Here is a 27,170-nt window from a genome sequence, read left to right on the forward strand (position 1 = left end):
TACGAACATTAAACATATATATGAGAATATTCACCAGGAATATTCCTTACTTGGCTTTTTAACGGGGGGGAAGAACTTCCCGGACGAGGAATTAGTTTTCAGCAAGCCAACATCCACAATGAAAGGTATCCACTTTACTTAAACATAATTTATCTTATCTACCAGGAGCTATTACTGAGAACTAAAACTTCATCGGATGCCAGATGCAGCCTAGATTTTCTATAAAATACTTTCCGATGTTATTATTTTTTTTTTTCAATATCTTAAAGTTGAGCGCTTGTTGCTCCTTGGACTTAACGCCGAAGGTCCGCTTGTGACAGGTTAGGTTCGTAATTGTCCATGCAGTTATACGAGTCTTCGTTATAAACTGTTACTTATACCACAAAATACACCAACAGGTTTTGAACCTATGTCTGTTTGAAGCACACCGATCGTAAGACCTAGAATTATTTCATTATTTACAGACAGCTGTTAACAGCTAAGTCCCTTTGCTGCAATATTTCTTAGTTGATAAATCGACATTCATGTTGCTATGCTTGGTACTTTGTTTTAGCAATTCCTGAAGTTCTTCCTCAGCCAATTGATACACCCAACACTGTACTTGCAATTGGTGATCGTACGAGCCAGGAAGGTAAACAATATCACATATAAAACATCAATAATAATTTTTTGACATTGATTAATAAAATCGCGCTGAACTTATCAGTTAGCTGTAGAAATTTAGCTCGTGGTTATCTTTGTTCATTATATTAAGCGTTCACTACGCAGTTTTATGTCCTTGTAAGTACAAGCACTGACTTTGCTAAGTGTGTATGTAGACCTATTTCCTGCTGTCAGAGTACTAATACTTATCGCGTAGTTTTACTTCTTTTTTATCCATTCCAGCCATTCATGAAGTTCCTGAGACAATCCCAGCCTCTGTGAAGCTACCGGATTGTCTTACCTATGAAGGTAAATATAAATGAAAAGAAAAAATGCATTCGAATCTAGTGACCCACCAGGCCGGTGCTTATCTGCGTCCCCCAATCCCCTCCCCCCGAATGCGGTGTTAGTCCATCACAGGGCCACCACCAATATCTGATTTGCATTCTGCGGGATAAATACCTACTTATTTTCATAAGTAATTTCTAATCATTTTATTTGCCTTAACAGGTCTTCATGAATATGGCTTCCACCTTTTTACACTCGATTCCGAAATATACTGTACCTCCGTCGAGAGCTCAGAGTAAGTGCTTCGTTTTTTATTTTGTTTTCTGACCTTGCTAGATGAAAACGGGCGGATGTTAATTTTATTTGATATCCCGAGGAAATTGTAGTCGTCGTTACGTTAGTTAGAGCTACTAGGGAGCTTAAACAATGACGACGGCGAGGACAACGAGGGGTAAAAAATGAATTTATATTTTATCTTTCAATTTCGCAGTTGTCTAGATCTATTCAGTGCGCCTATTGGTCTCACAGATTGCTCAAGCTAGAAATTTTATGCCATCGTTGAATTCCAAATAAAAATGTGAAAAATTAGCCGCTGTCGTTTGCGTTCTCCAAAATACGCAGAACTTAGTCATGTCACGTTGTTGCTGTGCAGAGGACGGCTAAGAAATGTACAAAGTTTTGTAACGCACCTGCACCGCCATTGTTACGCTCATTAAACCTTTTGTTTGGTGACGTTCTCGTTACCGTTACCGTTGTGGTTTGCTTAAGTTCCCTATTGGTTTACAAACAGCCAATGACAAAAAAAATCGATTTTTTAAGAGTTCCGAAGCCATTTCCCACTATAATTTAGTGTTGATCTTTTTTATTCATTCCACAGCTACATACCAGAGGCAATAAGTTGCCTGATTGGTCGGGGCAGGTTTGTCGTTGTATACAAACAAAGACTTGGTTACACCGCATACCTGCCAGATCAATCCGCCTATGCCAGGGATCTTTTTGACACTCTGTGTACCCGGTAAGTTTTCAGTTGTTATGTGAACTTTTCGGTTATTTTCCATGAAATAAATGTTTTCACTCAAAACCTTTTCTACCCCCAAGGGCGAACTTTGTAATGTAAAAATTCTCATTGATTTTAACGCTAGTTTTAAACTAAGAATATAATCGTAGCATAGTTATCTCTTTGATCATTTTCCCCAAGTTTCCTCTCTTAAATTAGACTAATAATAAATAAGTGACTCCAAGAATTAATTTTTTCAGGGACATGTATGTATTTTATATATTTTAATACTGAGCTCAGAGAATGTATTAGTCCTGTGTCCAAGTGACTACTTCAAGAAACCCACCCCAAAAACGACTTTAATATTTTATCAATTTTTTTATGTTTTTTCCTAATCCATTTTACTCAGGCTTGGCGAGCAACTATTGCGTATTGTATTCTACAATCCCTCGTGGTATGTTCAGGTCTGCCTTGACCTACAAAGCAGGAGAAGTCGACACTTTTTTAGGTGGGTGTCTAATTAAGTTCAAGGCCTTCTTATATTCCTGGGGCTAACACACCACACCACACCCGCTTGAGTACACCAAACGAATTCAAGTAGCCACAAGTAGCAAGGAATGTGCCAGGGAACTTGTCGGGCAATGTATACACTTTCTACGCTGATATGATTAGAAGCTGCGTGTAATTGAAAAGTTTCAAATATCTAATTTGTTGACAAGAACTAAGTCAAATTGCTGTTCATTGTATTAACACTTCTTCATTCGTATAAACGTGTTGTGCCTTATATAGTGCGTTGATGTTAAACTTTAGTGGAAACAAAACGCTGCGTTTTCGTCAATCGTGTCATTTTTGTTCATTTTATTTGGTGAAACCTGGCATTAATCGTTCAAACTAAACTATGAAGTGCAAATGAAACTAATCAACCTATTATTTGTTTTACTTTCATTTCAGCGTGGCGGCGATGGAGAAATTAAAATTCACGCAGAATCCGGTTGAACTCGCCAAACTGACAGGTAACCATTATTCCACAGTTTTTTTTAATCATCAATGTTTCTTTTCTGGTAACAGTGACAGTGTTCAGGAAGTTATGTCATGCAAGTTTTAAAAATGCTGCCAGTTTTCTCATACCAGCACAAACTTTTTTAATTTATGGATAAAACGATTTTATTGATTGGTTATCAGGCACTTGAATTCAATGAATTATAAATTTTTATAGTATATGTAAACAATAGCCTCCATTTGGCGCGAAGGTATGCTCGGATATTTGACCGCGGACATTATCTGTTCCGAGGAGCGAACAGTTTGCCCCAAGCCCAGCTCGAGGAAAACTGTGAGCTTTGAGGAACAGATAATGTCCAAGGACAAATATCCGAGCATATTTTCAAAGTCAAATGGAGGCTATTGTGTTTATTATCCTTTAAACATTTTTCGCAACATGCGCACTATTGAAAATTACGGAATATTCTAGGATATTCCCCAGTATGAGCTGGGGAATATTCGGTCACGTGACGAGTTTAGACCAATCGCGCGCGAGCGAAACTATTTGATGAATTGTGTATTACGTAACATTCTATTCAGGTTTTGCTGTTTATTCTACTTTCAGGTTTTCCCGGACAAATTAAAGTGTAACTTCTTGGCCTGTAATTAATTTAAATTGTAAAAATAATAAAAAATCACTAGACACAGTGACATGTAAAATTCTTCGTTAAGCAAAGTAAAGTAAAAGTACAAAATAAAAACCAACTTAGTTTTAGCAGTAACGTTAGAGAGTGTACTTGGTTTTTGAGTTGAATCCTTAAAGTAAAGCTAGAATAATAAAAATATGAGCACGGGGTGTGACAATTCTAATAAAAGCTGCTTGAAAAGTAATATCTATTGGTGAAGGTCGCCTCAAAATTTCTGAGCAGAGTTATAATTCGGTACGATTCCTTTGATTTTTGGCCAAAATATTTTGTTCGTCGGAAACAGAACTTTTTAAAGTTGTCAAATCATGTGATCAAAACAAACTGTAATCTATGAAATTTATGTAAGAAAACAGCCATTCACTGTAATTTACTCCTGAAAGTTCATGTCTTAGGAAATTAACTGTTACTTGTAACTAAGGAATCCTCCGTAGGAAAAAAGATGGCGACTGGTACATTTACCCACAGTTCTTAGCGCACGACAACTTTAAAAACGTTTATATAAACGTACAGAAACGTTATAAAATCTTCAAACCCAGGCTACTCAATGTCCTTTGTACAGGGACAAACATTATACACATTTGGCTTTCTTTGTGCGTTATAGGCTGTGTTAGGTTCGCAAGGCATTGTGGTAAAATGTACAGCCGCCATCTTTTTTCCTACAGTGGATTCAGCTTCGTTTCTTCAACGTCCTAAATAAACCAGTAATTTCATAAAAACACAGCTTTTTACTCTCTCGAGTGTGAAATAGTTTTGTTTATTGATTATTAAAGCTGAAATCTGTTTCTGCAGTCATATTTTACAGAGTATTCTCCTTTGTTAATAAAGTTTAACTGACTCATATTGATGTTTCAAATAAACTTGTTTAATTCAGGTGAAATATTCATGTGTGTAAATCACGAACTGATGAGATGGCAAGTACATCAATCTTGAATTTAAATCGTCTTTTCAATTCTTTATTTTTTCAATGTTGTGTAGCGCACTTTTTGTCTTTAAATTAATAAATTATTTGAAACAGAAGAAGTTGCTTTTGTTGTCTTTGTTCTATATGTAATACGAAAGGAGTTAGGAGGGGGTTTAAAATAGTATTAAGGTGGCTGAAAACAATTTCCAGCTGTTAGATTTTGATGGTCATCATAACCACTCTTCATCATTTGATGCTACCATCATAGTATCAAAACAACTTCCCAATCATTGGTGAACACGTTGTTATCATTTTTGTGACGCAATAGGTAACCATAGCAACGGTATGACCTGCTAAAAACACCCTTAATTACAGTTTTAGGGGCTTATAATTAAAAAACGGCACGGTGAATTTTTTTAATTTAATTTTAATAAGCATGATGAGACGTAACTTTTGGCAAAGTTTTCAAAAAATCTGTGCATATGGTAACTGCGGAGACTTACCCCATGCGCCAACGGGCATCTAAACCATGTAATAACTCTTAGTGGCCACAAAATATATTTGACAAGCTTTCCAAAGTATGTATTTAGAGTATCACTGTTAAACTACCTAAAAGACAAACGGTGCAACTTTCACGATTTTTACAAATTTAATCTTTAATGTTGTCTAAACGTTAGGGGGAACTGAACATCAACTCGTAGAAATTCTTATTCTTCGGCCATTTCAGCTTGAGTAAAAAGAGAAAACAAATTGCGATCACAAACATAACTAAACAACGCATGTTGTAAAAACATTGATTTGAAAACTTAACGTTTCGTATGCTTCTACATACATCATCAGAAGTATAAAACGGTTAGCTGAATTACAATAAATTTAAACGGGAAGACTAGTTCAATTCCTAATAAAGAAAACCAGTACCCAAAAAGGAAAGAAATGACAATGGATGTAAATGAAAATGAAGAGACTTAAAATCTGCTGAAAAAAAAAAACATATAAATGGCTAGTAGAGAAGAAGTTTCTCACTGCCAACATTTTCATTAAGTGCTGGTTGCAAATCACGAATCAATAATGTTTCTTTAATTTTACAATGCACATCAGATCGTCCGGTGGCTAAAATGTCCAAGTGACCCCATTTTATCCTGTGGCCTGTAAGGGTCATATGGTCTGCCACGACAGAAACATGGTTAGTACTCGCCAGCGCATTAAAATGCTCCGTTTTCCTCTCTTATAGGGGAAAAAAGACTTAATTCGACTAGTGTTCCGGAAAATAATCTTAAGACTAAAACAACCATAGAACCTGTGGATGCATGATTTAAGCTGCTGTGTGGCAATTTTACTTTGAATTCCTAGATACGGTAAAACTATGAAAATTTCGTTTATGGGGACAGTAGGTTGTGTACAAGGCTGGTTGTTGGGATTGTAATGCCTTTTACATTGGAAAAACAAAGTGTCGGTTGCATGACAGGAAAACGGAGCATTTTAAAGCGCTGACGAGTACTAACCACGTTTCTGCCGTGGCAGACCATATGACCCTGACAGGCCACACGATAAACTGGGATCACTTTGACATTTTAGCCACCGGACGATCTGATGTGCATTGTAAAATTAAAGAAATATTATTGATTTGTGATTTGCAACCAGCACTTAATAAAAATGTTGGCAGTGAGAAACTTCTTCTCTACTAGCCATTTATATGTTTTTTTTTGTTGTTTTTTTTTTTAGCAGATTTTAAGTCTCTTTTTTTTCATTTATATCCCTTGTATTTCTTTCCTTATTAGGTACCGGTTTTCCCTATTAGGTACTAGTCTTCTCGTTTAAATTTATTGTAATGCAGCTACCGTTTTTATACTTCTGATGATGTATGTAGAAGCTTACGAAACGTTAAGTTCTTAGATCAAGCTTCTTACAACATGCGTTGTTTTGTCATGTTTATGACCGCGGTTTGTTTTCTATTTCAACTCAAGCTGAAATGGCCGAAGAATAAGAGTTTTTATTACTCACCTTGTGAAGCCAAGAATAAAGTACTGAGTTCATTGTTTATTTATGATTAACATGCGAGTATTGTCGCAAAAAAAAAGAGGAAAACGTGAGTTATTATCAAAAGCCACTTCATAAAACGACTATTTTGGATAAAACCGAGTTGATCGTTCTGGCCACTTATCAGACTTATGATACGCATCCCTGCTGAACAACAGCTTATAAAGTTCTTAAAGAGCAGAAAATGCTGGTGAGTATTGTAGTGAGTGTTGTTGGCGTTACTCATTAACAATAACTAACTGCAGGGCCTTGCGTGACCTTCGGTGTCAAATTTCAGGTGAACAAACACACGCCACTTTCATCAACAAACATATCTCATGTCTGACTACATCTGGACTTTGAGAGAGCCACAGAGGTTAATTAATGTTTGTATTTGACTGTTTTGTGTTGTTCCCATGAATAAATTCATCACGCGATTCTTCTGCTTGATGGAACAGGTACAATATCTATTGAAATTGCTCCATCATTTTTCTTGCAATAATAAGCACATCAATTGGCCATGTAACATGGCGATCTGTATGAGAAAAAGCACTTGGAGATGGACAACTTATCAAATCAACAACTGCAAGGTCATCTTCTTACCTCAAAAACTTACCCACCCCTCCCCACTGCGTTTATAATGTCACATGTCACAATTCCTAGGCTGTAACCCATTGTCTACGGTAAAACAGTACATTGTAGTCATTTTATCGCTATAAGGAGCAATTTTAACATCAGAGTTCATTCAGACAATCCTGGCCAAAAGTCTTGGGACACTTTGCACTTTTGCCAACGTGTTATCTTTCTGACCACCTCCACCTCCCCACCCCCAACACAACGTTGATGTTGATTCATCCAAAGTAAACTCACTTTTCCAACATTGCGCTTTTTTTGAAGGGGGGGGGGGGGGAGAGGGGGGTGGGCCACTTCAAAATAATGCGTCACCCGTTGTCATTTTGTGAAGCGTCCCAGGGACTTTTGGCCATTACTGTAGGTCGAAAGAGTCCTTGGGGGTCTCATTTGTCCGGCTTTTTAACAAACTCTCCGATTTTCGGTCACTTTAGCCAAGTTACGCCGCTCTTATGCTGTTACAGAATTATTTTTTGTCTTTCCCGTCCCCCCATTCGGCGACGCTCACCTCTTTTCCTGTCCTGTCTTGCGACCCTCTACCTTCGCAAAATCTCTCTCCCCATAACTTAGTTGCGCAAAGGCAGTAAGTGGTTGTATAAACGGTGAAAATGGATTACTAGCCAACGGCAAATTAAAAAGAAGCACTCTACAGTCGATAGCACAATTTTTTTTGTTAATACTTATTCATTTGAGGCGATTTATTCCATAGTAATCATAAAAATGACAATTTCCTGGATTGTGATTGGTTTAAAAAAATCCTATTTTCCACCAATTCACTTGCTATGTTGTTATCGGACAGTTCAATAAGCCAATCACATTCAAAGTTATTGTTTAAATCAACCAATCACAACCTTGGTTTCAATCACCAACAATTTACGCCTCCTTTGACAGTCTTTTAATTCAAATTTCCCTTTCTTTCATAACTTGGCTATTCTTCTTTTCTCGGAAATTGTAATTTTCATGATTAATTGGTAACAAGACTTCGCGTCGTCCAATTCGGTCTGTAATCATACTCGTGATAAACAAATCGGACTCTCGCTGCACGTGATCACTCGTATGATTACAGATTTCACTCAGTCCTATTACCATTACGTAGTGTAGTCCATCCCTTAACCAACCCGGCTCAGAAGGTGGTAGACTGGCCGAACTAAATTTATTTGTCGCCCAGAACACACGTTTCCCACAACAAGGAATCGAATTTCGAGTACGTTGCTCCTCTTCATAGAGTGGGCGGAGCAAGCAAACAATGATTGAAGGGCATCGTTTGTATCCAAAATGTAGAATTACGCCGCAGTATCAAGCGGACCAAATTTTGAAAAACACAAAATGACATAAATATTAATTGTGTGATTTTTGTTTTAAAACAACGTTTTTATTCGAAAATTTGCAATATCTGGCCAGTGTGAGCGTTTTGTGAGGGTCTATATACATGAGTATATGATATACGCTGGTGGTTTGGCGGTTTAAGCCAATTTTAGCTAATTTTGAGTGCTGCTTTTCGGGGGGAGTACATTCACATTTATCGGGTGGTTTACGGTTAAGAAATTATCGCGCGGTTGCGGGAAATCATCAATTTAGCTCGTTGTTTTCGGTTTTTACGTGCTTTTGTGACCACCGCTCGGTTTAGTTTGCATAGATAAATCATCAACGAGGAAACTGAACGATTATATGAATTGAAAACATCTTCACAAAAGAGGGTCTGTTATAGGTGGTCGTACATTCTGAAAACTGCCGTATTTTGCTTATTCAAAAGCGACGACCGCTTCGTTTTCTCCTAAAAACCAAAACCACCCTACTAGTAGGACGATTATCATCACAACAGATCTTTTAACGGTACGCAACAAAATTTTTACGATATGTTAGCTCAATAATCGTGTTTCTCCTCAGAATGACTAAATTGTTTCTAAACAAATTGTTTCTAACACCATTCAGTAACCAGCGAACAAAATATTTTGACGTCTAGTGGGCTTTTCACAAACACAAAGATTGCTCGAGGTCCCGACAACATCGGATGGAAATGCAATAACCAGCTGGTGTATCAGTACGAAATTGAGCTTAGGAAAAAACCTATTTTGCCACGTGATCTTTTTTTTAGAGAAAAATACACAATTAATGGCTAGTTTTGAGATTTGATTTCTGGCAAAGATCTCGTTAATTTCATGTTTTGTTTTCCAACTGCGACCTTAGGGTCTATAGAGCGTGACATGAGTACCAAAATATATAACAAGTTTTGGCAGAAAATGTTTGTCTGCCTCGTGAAAACCTCTGACCTTCGAGTTGAAGGCCCTTATTACGAGGGTTTGACGGACTAAGGCGTAATGGATCACTCTACCGCCCCACCCCCACCCCCATGGGATGCTTATCCTTCGCACGGACACCCCAAGCGTTAATTCGAGTCATTCGTGTAAAGAGGCGCTGTGAGAGCAACATAAAGAGTTACGAGCAAAAGACCGTACGATCGTTTTTCCGGCGCACTAACCTTACAAAGGACCACATAGGAACTTTAAAACGTATCTTTCTTTAGGTAGAGATACTTTTGCAATTCACAGTTCAACGCTCTTTGCCAAAAGTGGACTATTTTGGTTGCGCAACTGGTACAAGGAGCTTGGAAAAGATAAAGACAGTCAGAGTTACGTGGATAGGACGATAATTTATTCATGTTGTATTTTGCTGAAAACTGAATATATTAGCTTGTGTTGATTACATTACTGCATACATCAGCCTGTGTTAATCGTTTCCTGCACCCAAAACTTGAGGTCCATCATGTCAGCGTACACCCCGTATCTTCCTCTGCGCGCGCAGCCTATCCCCCAGCTAATGACACCCATTAGAAACCACTTGTCATTCCTCACACAGACCAGCGGTCCTCCGCTGTCTCCTTGACATGCGTCAATGGCTCCCTCGGAGTAACCTGCACAGCGCATGCGTGTTGTTATGGGGTATCTCAAGTCGTCGTATCCTTCTTGACAAGTGTCACGTGACACAAGAGGAACTTCTGCTTGCTGTAAAACCTGCAAAATAATGCAACTTCTTCAGTATGACAAGTGTTATTGTCAAACTCTGGTTCATTGAATAATGAGATTCAAGAGTTTTCATTGGCTTAGCCATCTTGATATATGAGTCATTATACCATGCTCTACAAATATAGTAAGAGTGCGCGTTATTTGATTTTTTGTTTTGGGGGAAGGGGGGGAGGGGTGTTAATTTTATTTTCGTTTTCTATATTTTGGGGGCATTTTTAATAAAACAATTATTCCACTCGCGCTTGTTAAATATGAGATGATTTTAGCCAACTAGGCGCTATGCGCCCTGTTGGCTATCTACCATCTCATATCCAACGCACGAACGTGGAATAATTGTTAATTATACCATGAAAAACCTCAATATATTCGCTGCTTTCACAATTTTTTCGTTTTGTGAGCGGTACGTTTTAGCAGGTTAATAACTGCGAGACCCAGGGCCAGGCTGTTAGAAAGCCGGATAACGCTAAATTATCCTGGATTACCAGTTAACCGACGTATTAGCTTTTCTTGTATAAAAGTGTTTTTCGCATTTCATTTTTTGTGTAGTTTGAGATTATTCAAACTCAAAACTAAAGGACAAGCAATATGACAAAACCTCACCAAAAAGTTACAAAACTGAAATCACAATTCTCGCTAACGATATGTTAGCTTAATCTGGCTTTGAACAACCCGGCCCAGGTGAATACCACATTAATCGTAGGATACCTACACTACCTGATGACACAATACAAAGTACTGCACAGTATTTCCACGCACAATTTCAGTTACAATTTGTAATATCTAGTATGTGTACAATTTAGTGGTCCTACGAATCACTTAAAGGACCTCAGTCACGTATTTTCAGTTATTCTGGCCACGAACAAAATTTCCTTTAAATTAACGGAAATCTGAAAATAGTAGTTTACTAAGATGGCAAAACACCAAGAAAATAATAATAGCTCATAAACGAACAAGGATGGTAACGGATGGAGACGATTAACACGGATTACAATCAACGAACTTGAAGTTTAGGCTAAACTTTTCAAGATGCGTAACCCGTGATGTGGCTCCTTTAATTAAAAACAAATGAATTCCGAAGTTGCATTGAGATGGAACCCACAGGGGAAGCGGAAGAGAGGGAGGCCAAGGAACAACGGGGGAGACGAGGCGGTAAATAGAGGGGGAGACGGTAAATAGAGGGGGGGACGAGGAAGACAGACTTCAATTGGCAACAGTTGGAGAGACAGTCACGAGACAGCTCAGAGAGGGATGGAGAGACTTCCTTAAGGACCTATGCCCTCCACGGGGTGAAAGGTTTTAGGCTAGTAAGTCAGAAAAAGTTAGCACAAGTTCTAAAACTTCGCCCAGTGGTGATTGTTTTGCAGAAACTAAAACTAAATCATTCTTCGCCGTGCAAAACGAGGACACGAGTCCCATATCATTCCGTCCTACCTGGGGGATTTCTCCACCTTCCGTAGTGTGGCCCCACCCAGATATGGAACAGTTGGTTCCAACGTCGAACTCAGTCTTGGCGAGACACACAGGTCTCACGTGAGTATTGTACTTGATTGGGTTCTTCAATTTTATCATCGCCACGTCATAATCGTGATTGCTTGACGCGTCATATTTTGGATGTTTGATGATTCTGTCGATGATCATGTTTTGCTCGTAGCCCTCCAGTCCATTAAGATCATATTCACCTGTCGAGGAGTTGAAAAAGAAAAACATTTTTTATCGAGTAAGATCCTTTTTGAAATACAGAGGAAACGGTTTTTTTTTAGTAATATATCAAATGCGAAATAGTGTGTTTCGCCACATTTCGAAACACCGAGAAGAGAAATGAAAATATATGACGCGTGACGGAGTATTTTTTGACGAAACTCGAGGTGTTTGGAAATGTGGTCAAGCACCGTCTTGAGCGTTTGATATTTGTTCTCAATCGAAACTAAACCAAAGAGAAAATGGAAAAATAAAATCGTAAAAATGTATGGTAATTAAGATCAGATACTCGAACCTCGACACGGTCATGATTTCCTTTGTTTTAACCCTTGGACGTACAAGGCGGAGTGGATGCCATTTCCCAATAAGGTTTCATCAAAGTTTTGAACAGACGTCTTACTCTAAGGGGCTAAAACTTTCGGTAGCTGTTCCTTCACTCTCTGCGGAAATTTTGATGTGCTAATTACGTCTCCATTATTTTTGACGTTGCCATGGCAACCATCAAACTTCATGTAGGTATCACCAATAATCAACTTTTTTTGAGATAATTCTGTAGTCATTTGACGTCATATGACGTCATTACCAAAAAAAAAATGGTATCATCTTGTAGAGCAAGCTTAGGGTTATCTAATCAATGTAAATTTATTTCGCTCTGCCCTAACATAACGAAAACCAAGAGGGGGTTCCATCCACCCCCCGTCCACTTCTTCACGGTGGGGGTGCGAGTTAGCTTGTACGTCCGAGGGTTAAGTTGATGACTTTTTATTGACTTTGAAAAAAAACTGTTCTTGACCGATCTGTTTTTTCTAAATATTCCGTGGCTTATGTCCGCCAAGAAGGCTTATGTCCGAAGCTGCCAAGGGAAGCCTTCTAAGCTACTATATTGAAAATAATTAAAGTTTATACATAACTTTGTCAGTACCACTACGGTTCTAGCTTGTTGTTAATTTTAGGTTTGCTAGTCAACCATGGTTTAGAACGCCTTTGCAAATCATCATTAACAATTCTTGTTCTTCAACTGGTGAACCGGGCTACAAGCTCGGCAGGTCGTTGTGCTAGGACGAAGACAACACTCGTGGTGGAGAGAATTTCAAGTTTTCGTAAGTGTCACACAAGCCTCGCCACCATGACGAAGTGATGCCCAGCGGTGAGGTCTTTGCAAATATATAGACATGTTTAATTATTGAGCTCTTCGATTTTCAAATCCCTTTGTGAAACCACGAACCAATTCAAAATAAGTCTTTAAATTTTCTGTCGACTTAGCTTAGTAGTTAGCCACATTTGATCGGGGTAGTTAGGATTTTATTTCATTCACTTGTTATAATGAATTATTTGATGAGTTCACATTAGTTTTCTCTATTTCTAGCCTATATTTAAGACCACTTAACATGAAAAATTCGTTCAGATGCTAAAATGCTAAGAACACTTGATCAAATCCCCAAGTAAGCGATAACTTAATGCTTTTCCTACCAGCAACGATAGTGTACTCTTTAGGATCAACTCCGTACACAAAACAATGAGCAGCAGTGACAATCCAATGCGAAGTCACAATGGATCCTCCACACCAGTGAGGGCCATGGTGCCCAGTGTAGTCCATTGTCACTTGCCATGGCCAAGCCCCTGGTTTGGCGTTTGTGCCCCCCACAATTCTGCTACCGACCACTCTTCTGCCACACTCTACGCTGCCTAGTTAATGAAAGGAGATTACAGTTAAGTCAGCTCACATGCTAGATATCTTAGGAACCAGGAGCCTCAATGCTTCGTCGATCACGGTTTGCGTATCTGAAACCATTTCGCCTAAATTTTTGAAGTTCGTCGTTTGTAATCCGTGTCAATATCTTCTCTATCCTTAACCATCCTTCTTCCCATATGGTTTATTAGAATCTCTTTGTCTTAGTAAACTACTATTTTAAGGTTTCATTCAATTTAAAGGTAATTTTGTATGTGGCCAACATAGCTCAAAATACCGTGACTGAACTCCTTCAAGCCCCGGTTTTTGTAGCATGAAGACATTAGGACCATTGGACCAATGCTACTCGTCTCGGAGGGGGTGCTACAACCCTAGTCATAACTCTTGGGACCTTTGTTTTTCATTTTAAATAGGAGAATATCTAGTACCTCCCGGCCCTCTTCCGTTTTATATTACTGTGTTGAGTGGAAATCAATGTCTGCTATAATTGCCTATGCTGCAACATTGTTTGAGGGAGGGAACGTTCTATTTGGTAGCAATTGTGACTAATTGTCTCTCATTATGAGCAAAGCCGGTTTTGTAATGCACAGGTAAGTAAAAACTCTTCAACGATAATAGCGAACGAAGTTTCGGAGTCGTCATGACACCATTTCCAAGTTCAAATAGGTAAGAAATAAACTGTCAGAAGAAGATTAACACATGCGTTGTTAAGATAAATATCCAAAGGAGTTTATAAGGCCATTGGACTGTGAAAGGTTGCAACAAATTTGGAAAGGGCTAACACTCATGAGAGGCCTTCAGATGACTGTGGACGAAAAGCCATAACAAAAGGCAACACAGCTGATCAAACACAACAAACGCAACAAAACTCGCAGACTAGCGGGGAAAACAAGCTTATATTGTCCATAGTTTGGCTTCTGATGGGATAAAATAAAAGCGTGTCGGCTATTGGTTAACAGAGCTCGTGGATATGATATAAGGGTTTCTCTTCCTTTCGTTTTTCTTAAGCGATTTGAACGAAAATAATGACATGGCAACTAAAACAATTGTAAGCTGGTTTATTTTTATTAGGTTTCGTTAACGTTTTTCTTTACCTTGGTCTATATACTGTTCTGTGCGTGGAATAGTTGTAGGTGGCGCAGTCGTTGGTACTAAACAAAATAACCAAAACCAAAAATATATATAAATACAGTAACCTACTAGTCTGTATTGCTTATTTGTGGTGACATCTGTATAACACGTGGATGTAGTGAGAGGGTATGGAACAAATCATGACTGAAAATATTAAAAATGCCTCGAGGATAACATAACAAACAAACCAACGCGAACTCTAGACCGATCAGAGCTTTCAAATCTGAGAGGTGTCAATGCCATTCTTCATTTGACCGTAATATAAGATTCGAAAGTTAAGACTTGTGCTTATATAGGTTCGAAGCTAAGGCTGTTCATGATCCTGGTGCTTTACGTCGGGGGTAGGGAGGGGGGAGAGAGAGGGTAGGGGGGAGGGAGAGGGGAGGGGTCTTCTGTTATTTGGATTGCTTATTTTAAGCAGGAAAGGTTTTAAAAAAATGCGTGGGTTTAGGTATAGAAGGGATGTTTCAGAAACACAAGAAGATGTTGCTTTCAAATAGACAGTACAACTCTTTCAGCAAACTGTATGGACACAACAAGAGCTTGTAATTAACAGAATTTACATCTTTCTTTGAAAGCTATGCATGAATATAAGCCCATAATAGACCATGATAGATCATTTTACGGTCACCTAGCCTTTGAATGGGAGCGAGGCAAAAGGTGACTAACTAATTAGCATTAAAACAACTTGATTTACATTTTCTATAGTTCGTTTTCTATAGTTTTTTTTTTTTGTCTTATCTTTCTTTTGTACCTGAATGGTGTGAATAAAGATTGGTGTTGTTACACAAAAAAGCAGTGAAGTCTATATCAAAACAAGGTCAGCTCCAAAGGCCAGGTCACTGAGCAGACAACTGTAAAATGGTCTCTTCGGTGAAGGATTGAGAAAGAGCCTTATTGGCTTTTTATCTCGGGGAAGGGGAAACTTGATATCGGAATTCTACGGGTTTTAAATATGCTAAGGAAAGAAACAGCTTAAATTCCAGCTGATCACATGATGCTTATAACCTTCAATCAGTGATATCGTGAGTTCCTACCTCCACACACTGAACAGGTCTTCGAGCAGTAGAATCTCATTGACACGCCAATGACTTTGTCTTGGCACCGATTCTTAATTACTTCACAATAGGGAACTATATCGCGGCATTCTGAAACAGCCGACAACAACAACAGCAACAACAACAGTAACAACAACAACGACAACAAAGAGTAAAAAACTGGGTGCTTTTCATGTACATGTAGTTATGATAATTAAACTATAGACAAAACGCTAACTAGTGAAAGCATTTCGTCTTCAGTACAGTTAAAAACTTTTCATTGAAACAGTGGCAATCGTGTCTTCAGACTAGTCTCAGTGCTTCGTGCTTCGTGTTTTGAAACTAAATTCGCCATGTTTTTTTGAAGCTTATGATACGGTCTTTTGATAAAGGCTGCAATATTTAGCAAGTTTGCATCAACTATAGCTAAAAACTTTTCGTTCACACGGAGCTGTCTCTGACAAAAACCCCTAAAAACTACAATACTCTGTAAGTTTATGTTTCAAACCTGAGTGGTCTCTCATAAATTTCAGCGAAAGGCTTATAGAGAAAATCCCCTAAATAAGCCTCTGGTTAGATAATAAAATATCGAAAGAAAGTTATCGTCAGACATTTTGAAAGAAATCCTAAAATGTGACAGGATAGCCATTTTGGGGTGCTGTTCGATTTAACTATACCAATTTTTCTAGCCAATTTTTTTCTCATTTTATTTTGTTTTCTAACATAATATTCAAGTACTTTAATACTGATCGTTTCAAATTCAAATTTACTTAGAGGTACCAAAGCTCTGGGGGTTACTCAGCAAACTTTTATACGGGGAAGCCCCGCCTCGAGTTCCTACCCCTTACACTTTTGCATACCACTTTGACAGAATAGGTGACCCTTTCGCATAGCATTTATATATATAAAAAAATCTACCCCTTTTACGTACCTACTTAAGAACAGTGCTGCCCTTTTCTAAACCCTTGGAACGAAGTCAGTGAACAATACAACGGGAGAGCATTAAGGAGGCTAGCAACAGTTTCAAACACTTTTCTAAAAGCTATACTTTGAAGGATGGATACTGTCACTGTTTAACAAGTGATGCCACAATAATGGCATCACACAAATGCCCAATCATTGGCAAACAAGTTTATCTATAACAGACTACCATAGCAACGGTAAAACCTGTTAAAACACCCTTAATTTTAGATTTAAGCGCTTATTACTCAAAAACGAGCTCGGTGACCCCCTTTTTTTATTATCGAATAGTGATAAGCATGATAAGATGCAACTTTACAAAGTTTAAAAAATTCTTGAGAGGTTTCAGAGCCACCTTAAATTTTCGAAATTTTTAACTGGAAGGACCTCAGTACAAAATCGACTCTGGGAAGGACATCATTTGTCTTGCCCCCCCTTTCCCCCCCCCCCCAAAAAAAAAAATATCCGCTATGATTAAACATGTAATCATTAAGAGAACGGGGGGGGAGGACCATATCTTTTAAATTATTATATAATAAGAAAATAAGCAACTTACGTTTAGGACAAAGGTTACACGTCTTCTTGCAGTATTTGCTGACAAACTCTTTATAAGAGTTGTGTTTACAGTAAGGCTTGTAAATCGAGCAATCATGGTAGCCATCTTTGCAAGGTGCTGAGAGAAATATAACGAATTCAAGCAGGAATGAATGCATATAACGATGGAAGCTATACCAGAGTTGTCAATAATTAGTACATTTTGATTGTCATGATGCGTTACGAGGATAACACTTCAGAGAAACGGGTTTGGGCGACTGCTACTTTTTTCCTGATCATCAGCAGAGAACAAGAAAGCGAGCGAAAGAACACATAGCTTATATCCCAAGTTAATCATAAATTTAGAAGCATTCTATCAGGATGCCGTTTAATTCTCTTATCCTCTCACTAGTAATTCTCGATTTTTTGCGTTTTCGAAGTGTCAGTAAAGAGGATTTAGATAAAGTTTTCAATGACTAGTAGCCTTCCTAGTAGATTTATACTAAAACAATTAGATCCCATTTTCTCTCGATTTCTAGGCGTGAATGCTGCGTCCTCGTCAACAACCTCGTTCCGAGGGTCTCTCGCTCTGGGAGGGCGGGAAGATGAGAGACCCTGGAAACGAGGCTGCCTCATCAACTGTCATGTGATAGACATCTCGAGCTCCTAACCTTATTGATAACTATATCGAAAGAACCTTAAATCATTATGCGAAATACAAGAAAAACTCTTATTAGATGATAATAAACATACTACACTGGTCAGTTTATATCACTGCAGTACATCATAGTATATTCAGTTCGTTTCTTGTGTTTTGGCTCGTCACGATAACATACGCTTGCTTTCAAAGATACGGTGCAACCAGGAAAATATACTTAGACTAGGTTTACACTAGACGAAATTGTTCCGGATTCGTGATGAGTCCGGAACGTTTTAGTACCGGATTGATTTAGCCGTTTACACAAAAGTGGACGAATCCGAAATAAAAACTCTCCGGTTTGGACGTGTCTCCGGAGATTTTGAATCCGGAATTTAAAGTGGGAGCTTTGAATCCGAAAACTCTTGATCCGGAGAGTTTTGTCTGCGATCTTTTGAGTTTGCGGAGAAAATGGCGGATTACATGATCCAGTCGTAGTCGAGTCGTAGGCACATTCATGGCCATTTGATGGTGATCGCTGGCTGATTACCTCGTGCTGTTAAAGGTGTAGGCAATCACTTTTATAATGGGTAATGCCATAATCATCAGAAATCCAATTTATCGACGCAATCGATATCGACGCCTTCCATACCTACATACTTTACTGCGCAGATGACGACGATGGCACGATCGAAAACCTCGACGGTTCTAGATATTAAATAAAGACCAGAATAAATGCCTGGAGGGACATGACACGACGAACAACAGTACCGTGGTCAGCTAGTGGAAAGAAAACTTCAGACTGTCTCAACCTTCCCCTAGCCGGTCCTAGCCTTGTTTTCACAGGCATTTTGTTTCTCGTTGTCGACTTTTTAACCTTTCCATCATGAATGTTCTCGGAGTTATCGTCGTGCGTAAACGGTAAGGAATCCGAATATCCTTTCAGTGTAAACCCCTACTAATCCGACTACTCTAATATTGATGAATCCGGAAACTTTTACGAATCCGAAAAAATCTTCTCTAGTGTAAACCTAGTCTTAATTGTTCTTACAATCAATCGTCAAAGCCCCGTCCACACTCGCCAGAGGAATTTGAAAACGGAGGTTTTACCCTGAAAACGCCTTAAATGCTTTCCGTCCACACTACGCTGGAGGAATTTAAAAACGCAACAATCACCGGTCATTCTGGCTTTGTGTTTGAGGAAAACTCGGTCAGGGAAATCACACGATTATCGAACGCCATCGTTTTCGAAAAGCTCCGTTCAAAACGTTCTCCGTCCACACAAAAACGCAAAGCCGGCGTTTTGAAATTCCTCCGGTTTGAAGAGCGTTTTCGGAAAGCTTCGTTTTCGTAACGGATTAGTGTGGACGGTAGACCTAACAGAAGGAATTTGAATACGCTGGCTTTTCCTTTTCGTGTGGACGGAAAACATTATGAAAACGGATCCTTCTCGAAAACAATGGCGTCACGACAATCAGGTGATTTTCCTGACCGAGTTTTCCTCAAGCACAAATCCAAACTGACCGGTGATTGTTGCGTTTATAAATCCCTTCTGCGTAGTGTGGACGGAAACATTTGATACGTTCTCGAAGTGAAACCTTCGTTTTCAAATTCCTCCGTTATAGTGTAGACGGGAATTAAATTTGCTTTGGTGGTTCATAGCGTCAGTTAGACCACGACTAGTCCCTCTCTCGCCAAGTCCGTCTTGCGTGACGCGAAAGAAAACCGCGCAAAAAAAAAAAAAAAAAATGGCGGCGCGACATCGTGGGGGTGAGATGTACTCGTATTCTGGGCATCAGTCACGTTCATGATATTGACAAAACCACGCCTGTTACTACGGTTACCTTACTCAGTCTATATAAAACAGAATACTCCATTACAAACCTGCTCTTTTGTTTCTGACTTTATACTCTTCAACTGACTTCAATGCTTCTGAAACGTGTAAACATTAATTTAGTAAATAAACTAGACTCTAAATTAAAATGCTTGCTACGTAAACAATTTTTACGGTAAAGTACACAAAGTGAATATTTCAAAGTGAATATTTCAAAGTATGATTTCATCAATAACCTTTAATCTTTAGCAAAGAAGGTGGCAGCTTTCTTCAAGTCTTTTACAATACCCCATATTGTTTCGATTATCTGATACAAGTTTCAGACATCCACGTCCGCGCAATAAAGAAAACTTAGAAGCCGAATTTGAATAAATTTTAACTTAAAATATACTCGTTACTATATGAACAAAGGATTAACAATTTTGGCTGGAAAGTATTCATCTCTAAATGTGTCAGTGAATGGTTTTGTTAATGGTCGTTGGGTTGACAATGGAGAATCTCAGCACAAAACAAAAAAAAATTCTGGTCTAGAGCTCGCTATTTTAAAACAAGCACGATGATAAGAACCAATTGATTGTTGCGAATTTTTTCACGCCAAACAATTTCTAAGACTTCAAGAGGTCCCGACTTTCCCTGGCAGAATTTATCGATTTGTATAATGGTGTAATGAACTGTTTCACTCGCTTGCGAGTCTATGCAAAGAAAGAAACGGTTGTGTTCTGTTGTACTGGTACACAGAGAGAATAACCATTGTACCCCTTTCTTTACGAGCCTTTGTTTAGCTGTGTTGTATATTGTTGGGTCTTTTGTATCGGTTCTTATGGACCATTACACGAGGACAGACCCAGAAAAAAAACAACAAAAGTTGGCGTAATTATTCAGTAAGTGAGCTACACTACAAAACATACCTTGTAATTTGTGCTTTGGTTGTTGTTCTTCCTCACCATGGCAAAATTCACTCCGGCAAATGAGCAAAATCAGTACAAAACGGACAAAATGTGCGACAAACATTTTGCTCTTGTGCGGCTGGTCAAATGATAACAGTTAGTTGTGGAAGAACGAAACGGCATGTCAGTCGTATAATATAATATACTTTTGTGCAGCTCGAAAAAATGGCAGCTTTGCAAATACAGGCGTGAAAGCGTGGAATGGTGGGGTTGTTAAAAAATTAAAGGCAAACACCGTGAAGATTATGCGAAAAGAGCGGCCATCGGGAATTCAAAATTTAACACAAGTACCTCTGAGTTTTGTTGTGTTCTCGGTCCTGGCAATGCTTTTCCGTCCATGTAATTTTGGAGTCAAAAGCTTTTTGCAGTCATTCAGTTCTCAAGTTGTAAGGTTTCTACATTGAATAGCTCCTGGAAAGAATTCGGATCCCTGATATTAGTTAGGACAAATGCGTCCTGTTTAACGAACAACAAACACACAATTGCTTAAAACCGTACCGCATCGGTTCTTTCAAACCTTTGTTTAACCAACAAAAGAACTCGATGGCTGTAAAGAAAAAAATTAACAGAACAATGAAGTAAATAGTCCCACCGTTTATCTTTCCAAAATTCATACGAAAGCTTGCTAGTTGTGTTCATGAAAACTCTGATCTATGTCTTTTAAAATCATTACCATAACAAAATTTTCTCAAAAAATGTTGATCAGACAAAAATTATGCCTATAGTTCCCTTTTTTTTTTAATTTTAACGGTCATTTTGTAGTATACGTGGCCCGGAAATTGTTAAACAAACAAGAAAAATGCTCCAGTTTGTTCAAACATAATTTCAAATATTTAGGAAACTTAAACAACTTTACCTCTCCCAGTCAATCAGCCGGCCTCAATATTTGAACATTTTCAAAGAATTAAACCGAGTTCAATTCAACTGATCTTTTTAACTTCTTTTTGTTCTTCATAAATTTCATTGTAATGTTAGTTGCGTAAAAAATGCCAGGCATCTATATAACTTGCCAATTCTCCAGGGCCATTAATTTAGCAGTCATATATCCATGTGGAAATTGTTTACAAAGTTTGACAGGCAGGTAAATTGATGACAAACACTGACCATCCACAAAACAAGCAATACCAACTTCACAGTTCATGTAGCGTATGCCAGGATCACATGTCCCGGATAAATTTGAAAACGCAGCTTTATTTCTACGGTTAGGCCTAGCCTGCGGTCCACACTAATCCTTCGCGAAAACGGAGCTTTTCGAAAACGCTCGTCAAACCGGAGAAATTTGAAAAAGCCAACTTTTCGTTTTCATGTTGACGGAAATCATTTTGAAACCGGAGTTTTTCGAAAACGATGACGTCACGATAATCATGTGATTTCCCTGTATCCAAAATGACCAGTCATTGTAGTCTCGATTTTCCCCGCTCTCTCGCGTCCGGTCTTTGTTCCTCCCCGAGAGCGCGGGCGCGTTTCCCGAACAGCGCCTAGCCATTGTTGCATTTACAAAATTTTCCGGCGTGGTGTGAACGTAAAACACTGATTTGGTGAGTTTTCAGAGTGAAACCTGGGTTTTCAAATTCCTCGCGCTATTTACACAATTGGTGCAACGTTAGGAATCTCAGGATCTCGATGGACAAGTATATAGTATAAGTTTTGTTTTTTCCACTGATATGTTTCAGGATTAGTTAGTTTTAGCAAACCATTACTGCCTTGTACTAATATTAACATAGTTTTGTTAAATTGTGTTTATCTGGCATATCAGAGAGTCAAACGAATATTAAAATATGACTCCGGCATTTTCTAGAAAATGTTCAATATATATCCTTTTACCTCTCCTCCCTTTAAGCTCCGTCCACACTACGTCATAGAAATTTGAAAACGAAGCTTTCACTCCGAAATTAAACGCATTTTTTCCGTCCACACTAATTCGGAGAAATTTAAAAACACAACCGTGATCACCGGTCATTTTGGATTTGTGTTTGAGGAAATCTTGGGAAGGAAAACCATAATTATCGTTAAGTCTTCGTTTTCGAAAAGCTCTGTTTTCAAACGGTTTTCCGTCCACACTGAAAACACCAAGCCGGCCTATTGAAATTCCTCCGGTACGGTTTGAGGAGCGTTTTCGAAAAGCTTCTTTTCTTGGTCCGGATTAGTGTGGACGGTAGGCCTAACCGTAGAAATAAAGCTGCGTTTTCAAATTTCTCTGGCGTAGTGTGGACTTGCCTAACTGTACGATGAGCAGTAAGGAGAGAACTCTTTTTTTAAAATTCTAAGAAAAACTTCGGGCTACGAAAGGTGAAAAAAAGGATAAACATGACCCCACGACGCCACTGGTTATTCACAAAGAAATGAGAGATTTAATTTTCGTTCAATTTGACACAGTTAAGGCTTCCCAGATCATCAATGTTGAGTGAATGCTGCAGTATTAGGCTACGAAAACGGGGAAACCATTAACCTTCAACAACAAATAAACATGCAAGAAATTTGTAATTTTTGTTGACAACGTAAAACATCTAAAATATACATTGGCTAGCCAATTCTGTTCTAAACTTTGTACCGTTTTTATTACGTTGTAATATTCCCTTGATAGGTTTTTCATTCTAAATTTTATTTTCATCCTTTTCTACTCCAGCATTTAATGTTGTGTAAATTTTGTATTACACACTTTGCTTCTAGAGGAGGAAATGACAAAACAGAGCAGTTGGAACTAATCGGTATTTTGCCGTTTGTCCCATCAAATGCATACAGTAAAAGTTTCACAACCTCTTGTTATTGTACTACAAATAAGTCCGTACAGAAAAATAGCATTTCCAGGTCTCAGTTTTATAATACGCTAGCCTGCAGAAACGGAATGGCGGGGTAGAGAGCGAAATGCGATACTCGAGCGCGGAACGCGATCACGAGCGCGAAGCGTTTTTCGTCTCGCGCTTCGCGCTCGTGTATCGCGTCTCGCTCACTGCCCCGCTAATCCGTCTGTTCTGCAGGCTACAATACGCTTACGAAGATATAATGTTTTTAAGGTACAACAGAAAATTTTTTTCTATCAAGAAGAAACCGTTTTTCGTCTTACTTCAGGCCAGCAATTTTGGTCCAGCCTTACGAAACGTGATCAAATACAGCACATGAATCTGGTTCGGATCCTATATTTACAGTTGCACTATCTATTTAAGCAGTAAATTATTTTTTTCCATATTTACATAGCCTCTTCCATACACGATGGGGAGGGGGAGGGGGCGGAGTTTAGGAGAATTCGAGACAGTTATTCAAACCAGAGACGCAGTCGAGGGTTTGGATAACTTTCGAGAATTCTCCCAACCACCCGAGTGTTTAGATGAAGCTATGTAAAAGCGGAAAATAGTCCTCTACTGCTTTTATCAAATATTTCTCTAAAATACACGCGAATCTAAAACGTCACAACCGTGTTTACATACTCTCATACAGACACACCTATCGGCCAATGAGAGAGCGCGTAGTAGCTCAGTTATTCTATGAAATAAAATGGCATTATTTGCCTGTTATAGGGCTCGGTTTAGTTCAAGGACATCTGTATCTCTCCACTTAATTAAAGTACAGTAGAAGACCTATTTTTGGAAACAATGGAAACTGATCGAAAAAAATCGGAAGGTTCGAAATTTCACCTTATGTTGTTGTCGTTGTTGTTGTTGGTTTGCCAAAGGAGCAAAAAGTCACTTCGAATAATAGAAAGGTTCGAAAAAATAAGAGCTCCAATTCACGAGATTCCATTATTCAATTGTACCTTGGAACTAGTGGTCGACAGAGGACATTTCTTTCTGTTTAAGTTTTTGTTTGCTTGTTCGTTTGCTTGTTTTGTTTTTGCTTTTCATAAAATCCTATCAAAATACTATTATTTTGAGATTCTTTTAATTCGAAGATATCGATGAAATAAAAGTTAATCTATCTTTTATTTAATTTCATTACTCTAACGATCTGTATATATAAAAATACTACTTGATCTATGGCAGAACAGGCCGAACATAGCTAGTATCAGGAGTATTTCATTCTCTAAGTGAACAAAACAATTGATTTAGTAACCGTAATACTTAATATACACGAAGCATTTAAGTTTATGGACAGCAAAGTACAGCAACTGAAATAAAGGCTGTCCAATTATTAGAATGAGAAATACCATTGCAGAAGAAAATGGATCATGGATCCTATTTACAAATCGAGGCAGGTCATCAGGCGCATTGTCAGGATCAGTAATTATGAAGTAAAATAAAACAACAACAAGGACGTATGCTAGCGTAAAAATGTATGAATAAACAACATGCAGCAACCTGATTGGTGCGAAGCTGAATATTGCCTCAATGATCATGAAGGCAGTGAATGTAAAGTACATAGCAAGGACTAAAGAGTTCAATTGCCCCTCCAGAACCAGGTAGCAAAATGAGACCACCAATATGCTATTTCCCGCCATGGTTTGCAAAAGCCACACTACTTTGTGGTAACAGGGAAGTTTGTCTTCGTGATAATCTACCTGGTGTGACTCTCCATCTTCGCTTGCCGCCCATAGCAGGTCTGTTTCGCTTGCACCCAGTTCCTCCTCTGCCAAGTGGCTCTTTTCCGTGTGGTGCTCGTGTTTCGCTTTCTCCTCCTCTTCTCTTCTTTTGTCATCTTTCCAAGTTTTAATTGTGTGGTAAACGAGGAGTAGAGTGGAAAGGACGAAATATAGACAAACTGAGGAAATACTCCAGTTGTCCAACTGCAACAGCCACAGATAACTGGGAGTGCTGAGAATACTTTCCATTGTGAAGATCACACAGCATGACGTCAACACGAGACGGTAAATGATGAATAACGCCGGTGGGAACCACTGAAAAGGGATTGAATTGAAAAAAAATTGTTTTTCATTTGAACTCATGCGTGGGAAAAACTAAGATATTAACGGACAACATTTTTAATCTCAGTTATTCCCCACTCTCAATCCTGCGATAAAAGAAAAACGATTGAAATTCGGGTTGAAATTTTCATGCAATGACGCACATGTAGCACAAAGGAGATTTCTTATCGGTTACCGTGATCGCTCGCGCGAGGACAAGAAGTCGCACGCAGTGACAAAGAACCAATCAGATCTTTGAAGGATCGATGTAGAAAATAAACTCCAGAAGTTACCCTTGGGCAATGATTGTACTTCAGCGTACTCTACGCCTTAGCTGTTTTGCAATTACGAGACTCAGTAGCTGTCTTCTCAGTTCATTGAAGCCGTTGTTCGCAGAAAGAAAAGTAAAGAAAAACACGACAACCACTCAAAAACTTGAGTGTTTTCAAGATATCACAGATATTGCAGCCCAATAGGATCCCCGATAGTCTCTAAATCATGACAAATAAATTCCAATTAAAACACTATTTCGTTCTTTAGTAACAATGATGGGAAAATAGACTTAAACTGAGCACCTAATATAGGCAAGAAAAAAGCTTTCGTACAGGAACATAGGTTTACATCGCTACATGTACAGCCGGTCACAGGAAGGAAGTGGCAAGCGGCTATTTCAAGAGCGATGGCCAAGTGCTTTTTCAAACTCCAGAATTTGAGCAACGAAATAGCCTTCAAAGAAGTAAATTTGATCAAATTAGGAGAATTTAAAAAAAGGTGACGAAAGCGCAGGGATATCCGTACTACGAAGTCAATCTTTCCTCTTGGGCCAATTAAACCGGAACATCATAGACACGATACAAAGAAGATGAAGCACAAGTCTTTTATGGACCTTTTATGGACTTTTTTTAAAAAAGCGTAAACTTGCAATACGTGGCAAAACGGGATTCAATAGATAAACTTCTAACAGCGAGCGAAGAGTTGCTAAAAATTTTAGATTTTGTTTACAAATGAGTCTTGTCTGTTAGGAACTTCAGCACCAGTTACTTTACTTACCGGTGATTCTGAAAACAACTCGGCATTTGGAAACTTCAGTGACAAGCTGTGGATACTAAATTCCTCGGAGAATACTACTTTCAGCCACTTTTTGAAGGTCGACATATTGGAACAAACTGAACAAATATTGTGCACTTTTCACGCAGCAAAGCATTTAAGCAATGAAGCGTCAAAAAGCGCTATGCAGATTTGAGCGGGAGTTAACGGTGGGGCGCGTTTGATGAAGTAAATAATAAAGAAATGCTAAACACCTCAGTGAATTTAACACAGAATGTGTCAAGAAATCGCTAACAGAATATTAATAAGGAAAGTTTGTACGAGTGATTGAGATCAACAATTGCAATAGCCTCTACTCGGAACTCAAAACGAGTCATTTTATCTCAAATTGAGGAAATATAACTTAACTACAAACACTTCTAAAAAAGAAAAGGCCTTCTTTTCTTTTGCCGTGAGCAAGCTTTTAGCGCTGTTTTAAATACCCTTAAAATACTCAAGCTTGAATGAACATTCAATTCTCATTGTTTTCGCTTGAAAGAAAGGGATCGATTCCCGCCTAAAAGCGATTTATGTAGATTTGCATTTCTCTTAGACCATTCTTTTGTTCAGTTGGTATCTTGTTGTTGACGTCTGGGGACC

At 38.6% G+C, this 27,170-nt stretch overlaps 3 protein-coding genes across 4 annotated transcripts in view; 1 reads left to right on the forward strand and 2 right to left on the reverse strand.

Annotated features, from left to right (window-relative positions):
* Positions 1 to 27,170, forward strand: part of LOC145477895 (dipeptidyl peptidase 1-like) — a 214,226-nt gene that overhangs the window by 124,455 nt on the left and 62,601 nt on the right. The window lies entirely within an intron of this gene.
* LOC145477857 (serine protease 33-like) lies at positions 9,282 to 21,630 on the reverse strand. Of its 2 annotated transcripts, XM_081455701.1 has the most exons (10): positions 21,243 to 21,630; positions 20,942 to 21,061; positions 20,612 to 20,729; positions 19,754 to 19,801; positions 17,255 to 17,371; positions 15,739 to 15,849; positions 14,665 to 14,721; positions 13,351 to 13,566; positions 11,614 to 11,861; positions 9,282 to 10,170 (listed from the first exon to the last, which is right to left on the reverse strand). In XM_081455701.1, exons 2-10 carry the CDS (start codon positions 20,987 to 20,989, stop codon positions 9,877 to 9,879), a joined length of 1,257 nt encoding a protein of 418 aa, XP_081311827.1. In that variant the 5' UTR covers positions 20,990 to 21,061; positions 21,243 to 21,630; the 3' UTR covers positions 9,282 to 9,876. The 2 variants fall into 2 exon arrangements, with proteins under 2 accessions (XP_081311827.1, XP_081311826.1); XM_081455700.1 differs by having other exon boundaries at positions 20,942 to 21,630.
* LOC145477925 (uncharacterized) lies at positions 23,084 to 26,641 on the reverse strand. Its single transcript, XM_081455801.1, has 2 exons — positions 26,535 to 26,641; positions 23,084 to 25,478 (listed from the first exon to the last, which is right to left on the reverse strand). The coding sequence occupies exons 1-2, from the start codon at positions 26,637 to 26,639 to the stop codon at positions 24,690 to 24,692; spliced, it is 894 nt and encodes a 297-aa protein (XP_081311927.1). The 5' UTR covers positions 26,640 to 26,641; the 3' UTR covers positions 23,084 to 24,689.

This window comes from Orbicella franksi, chromosome 2 (genome assembly GCF_964199315.1).
Source record: "Orbicella franksi chromosome 2, jaOrbFran1.1, whole genome shotgun sequence".
In the NCBI taxonomy this organism is placed as follows: Eukaryota; Metazoa; Cnidaria; class Anthozoa; order Scleractinia; family Merulinidae; genus Orbicella; species Orbicella franksi.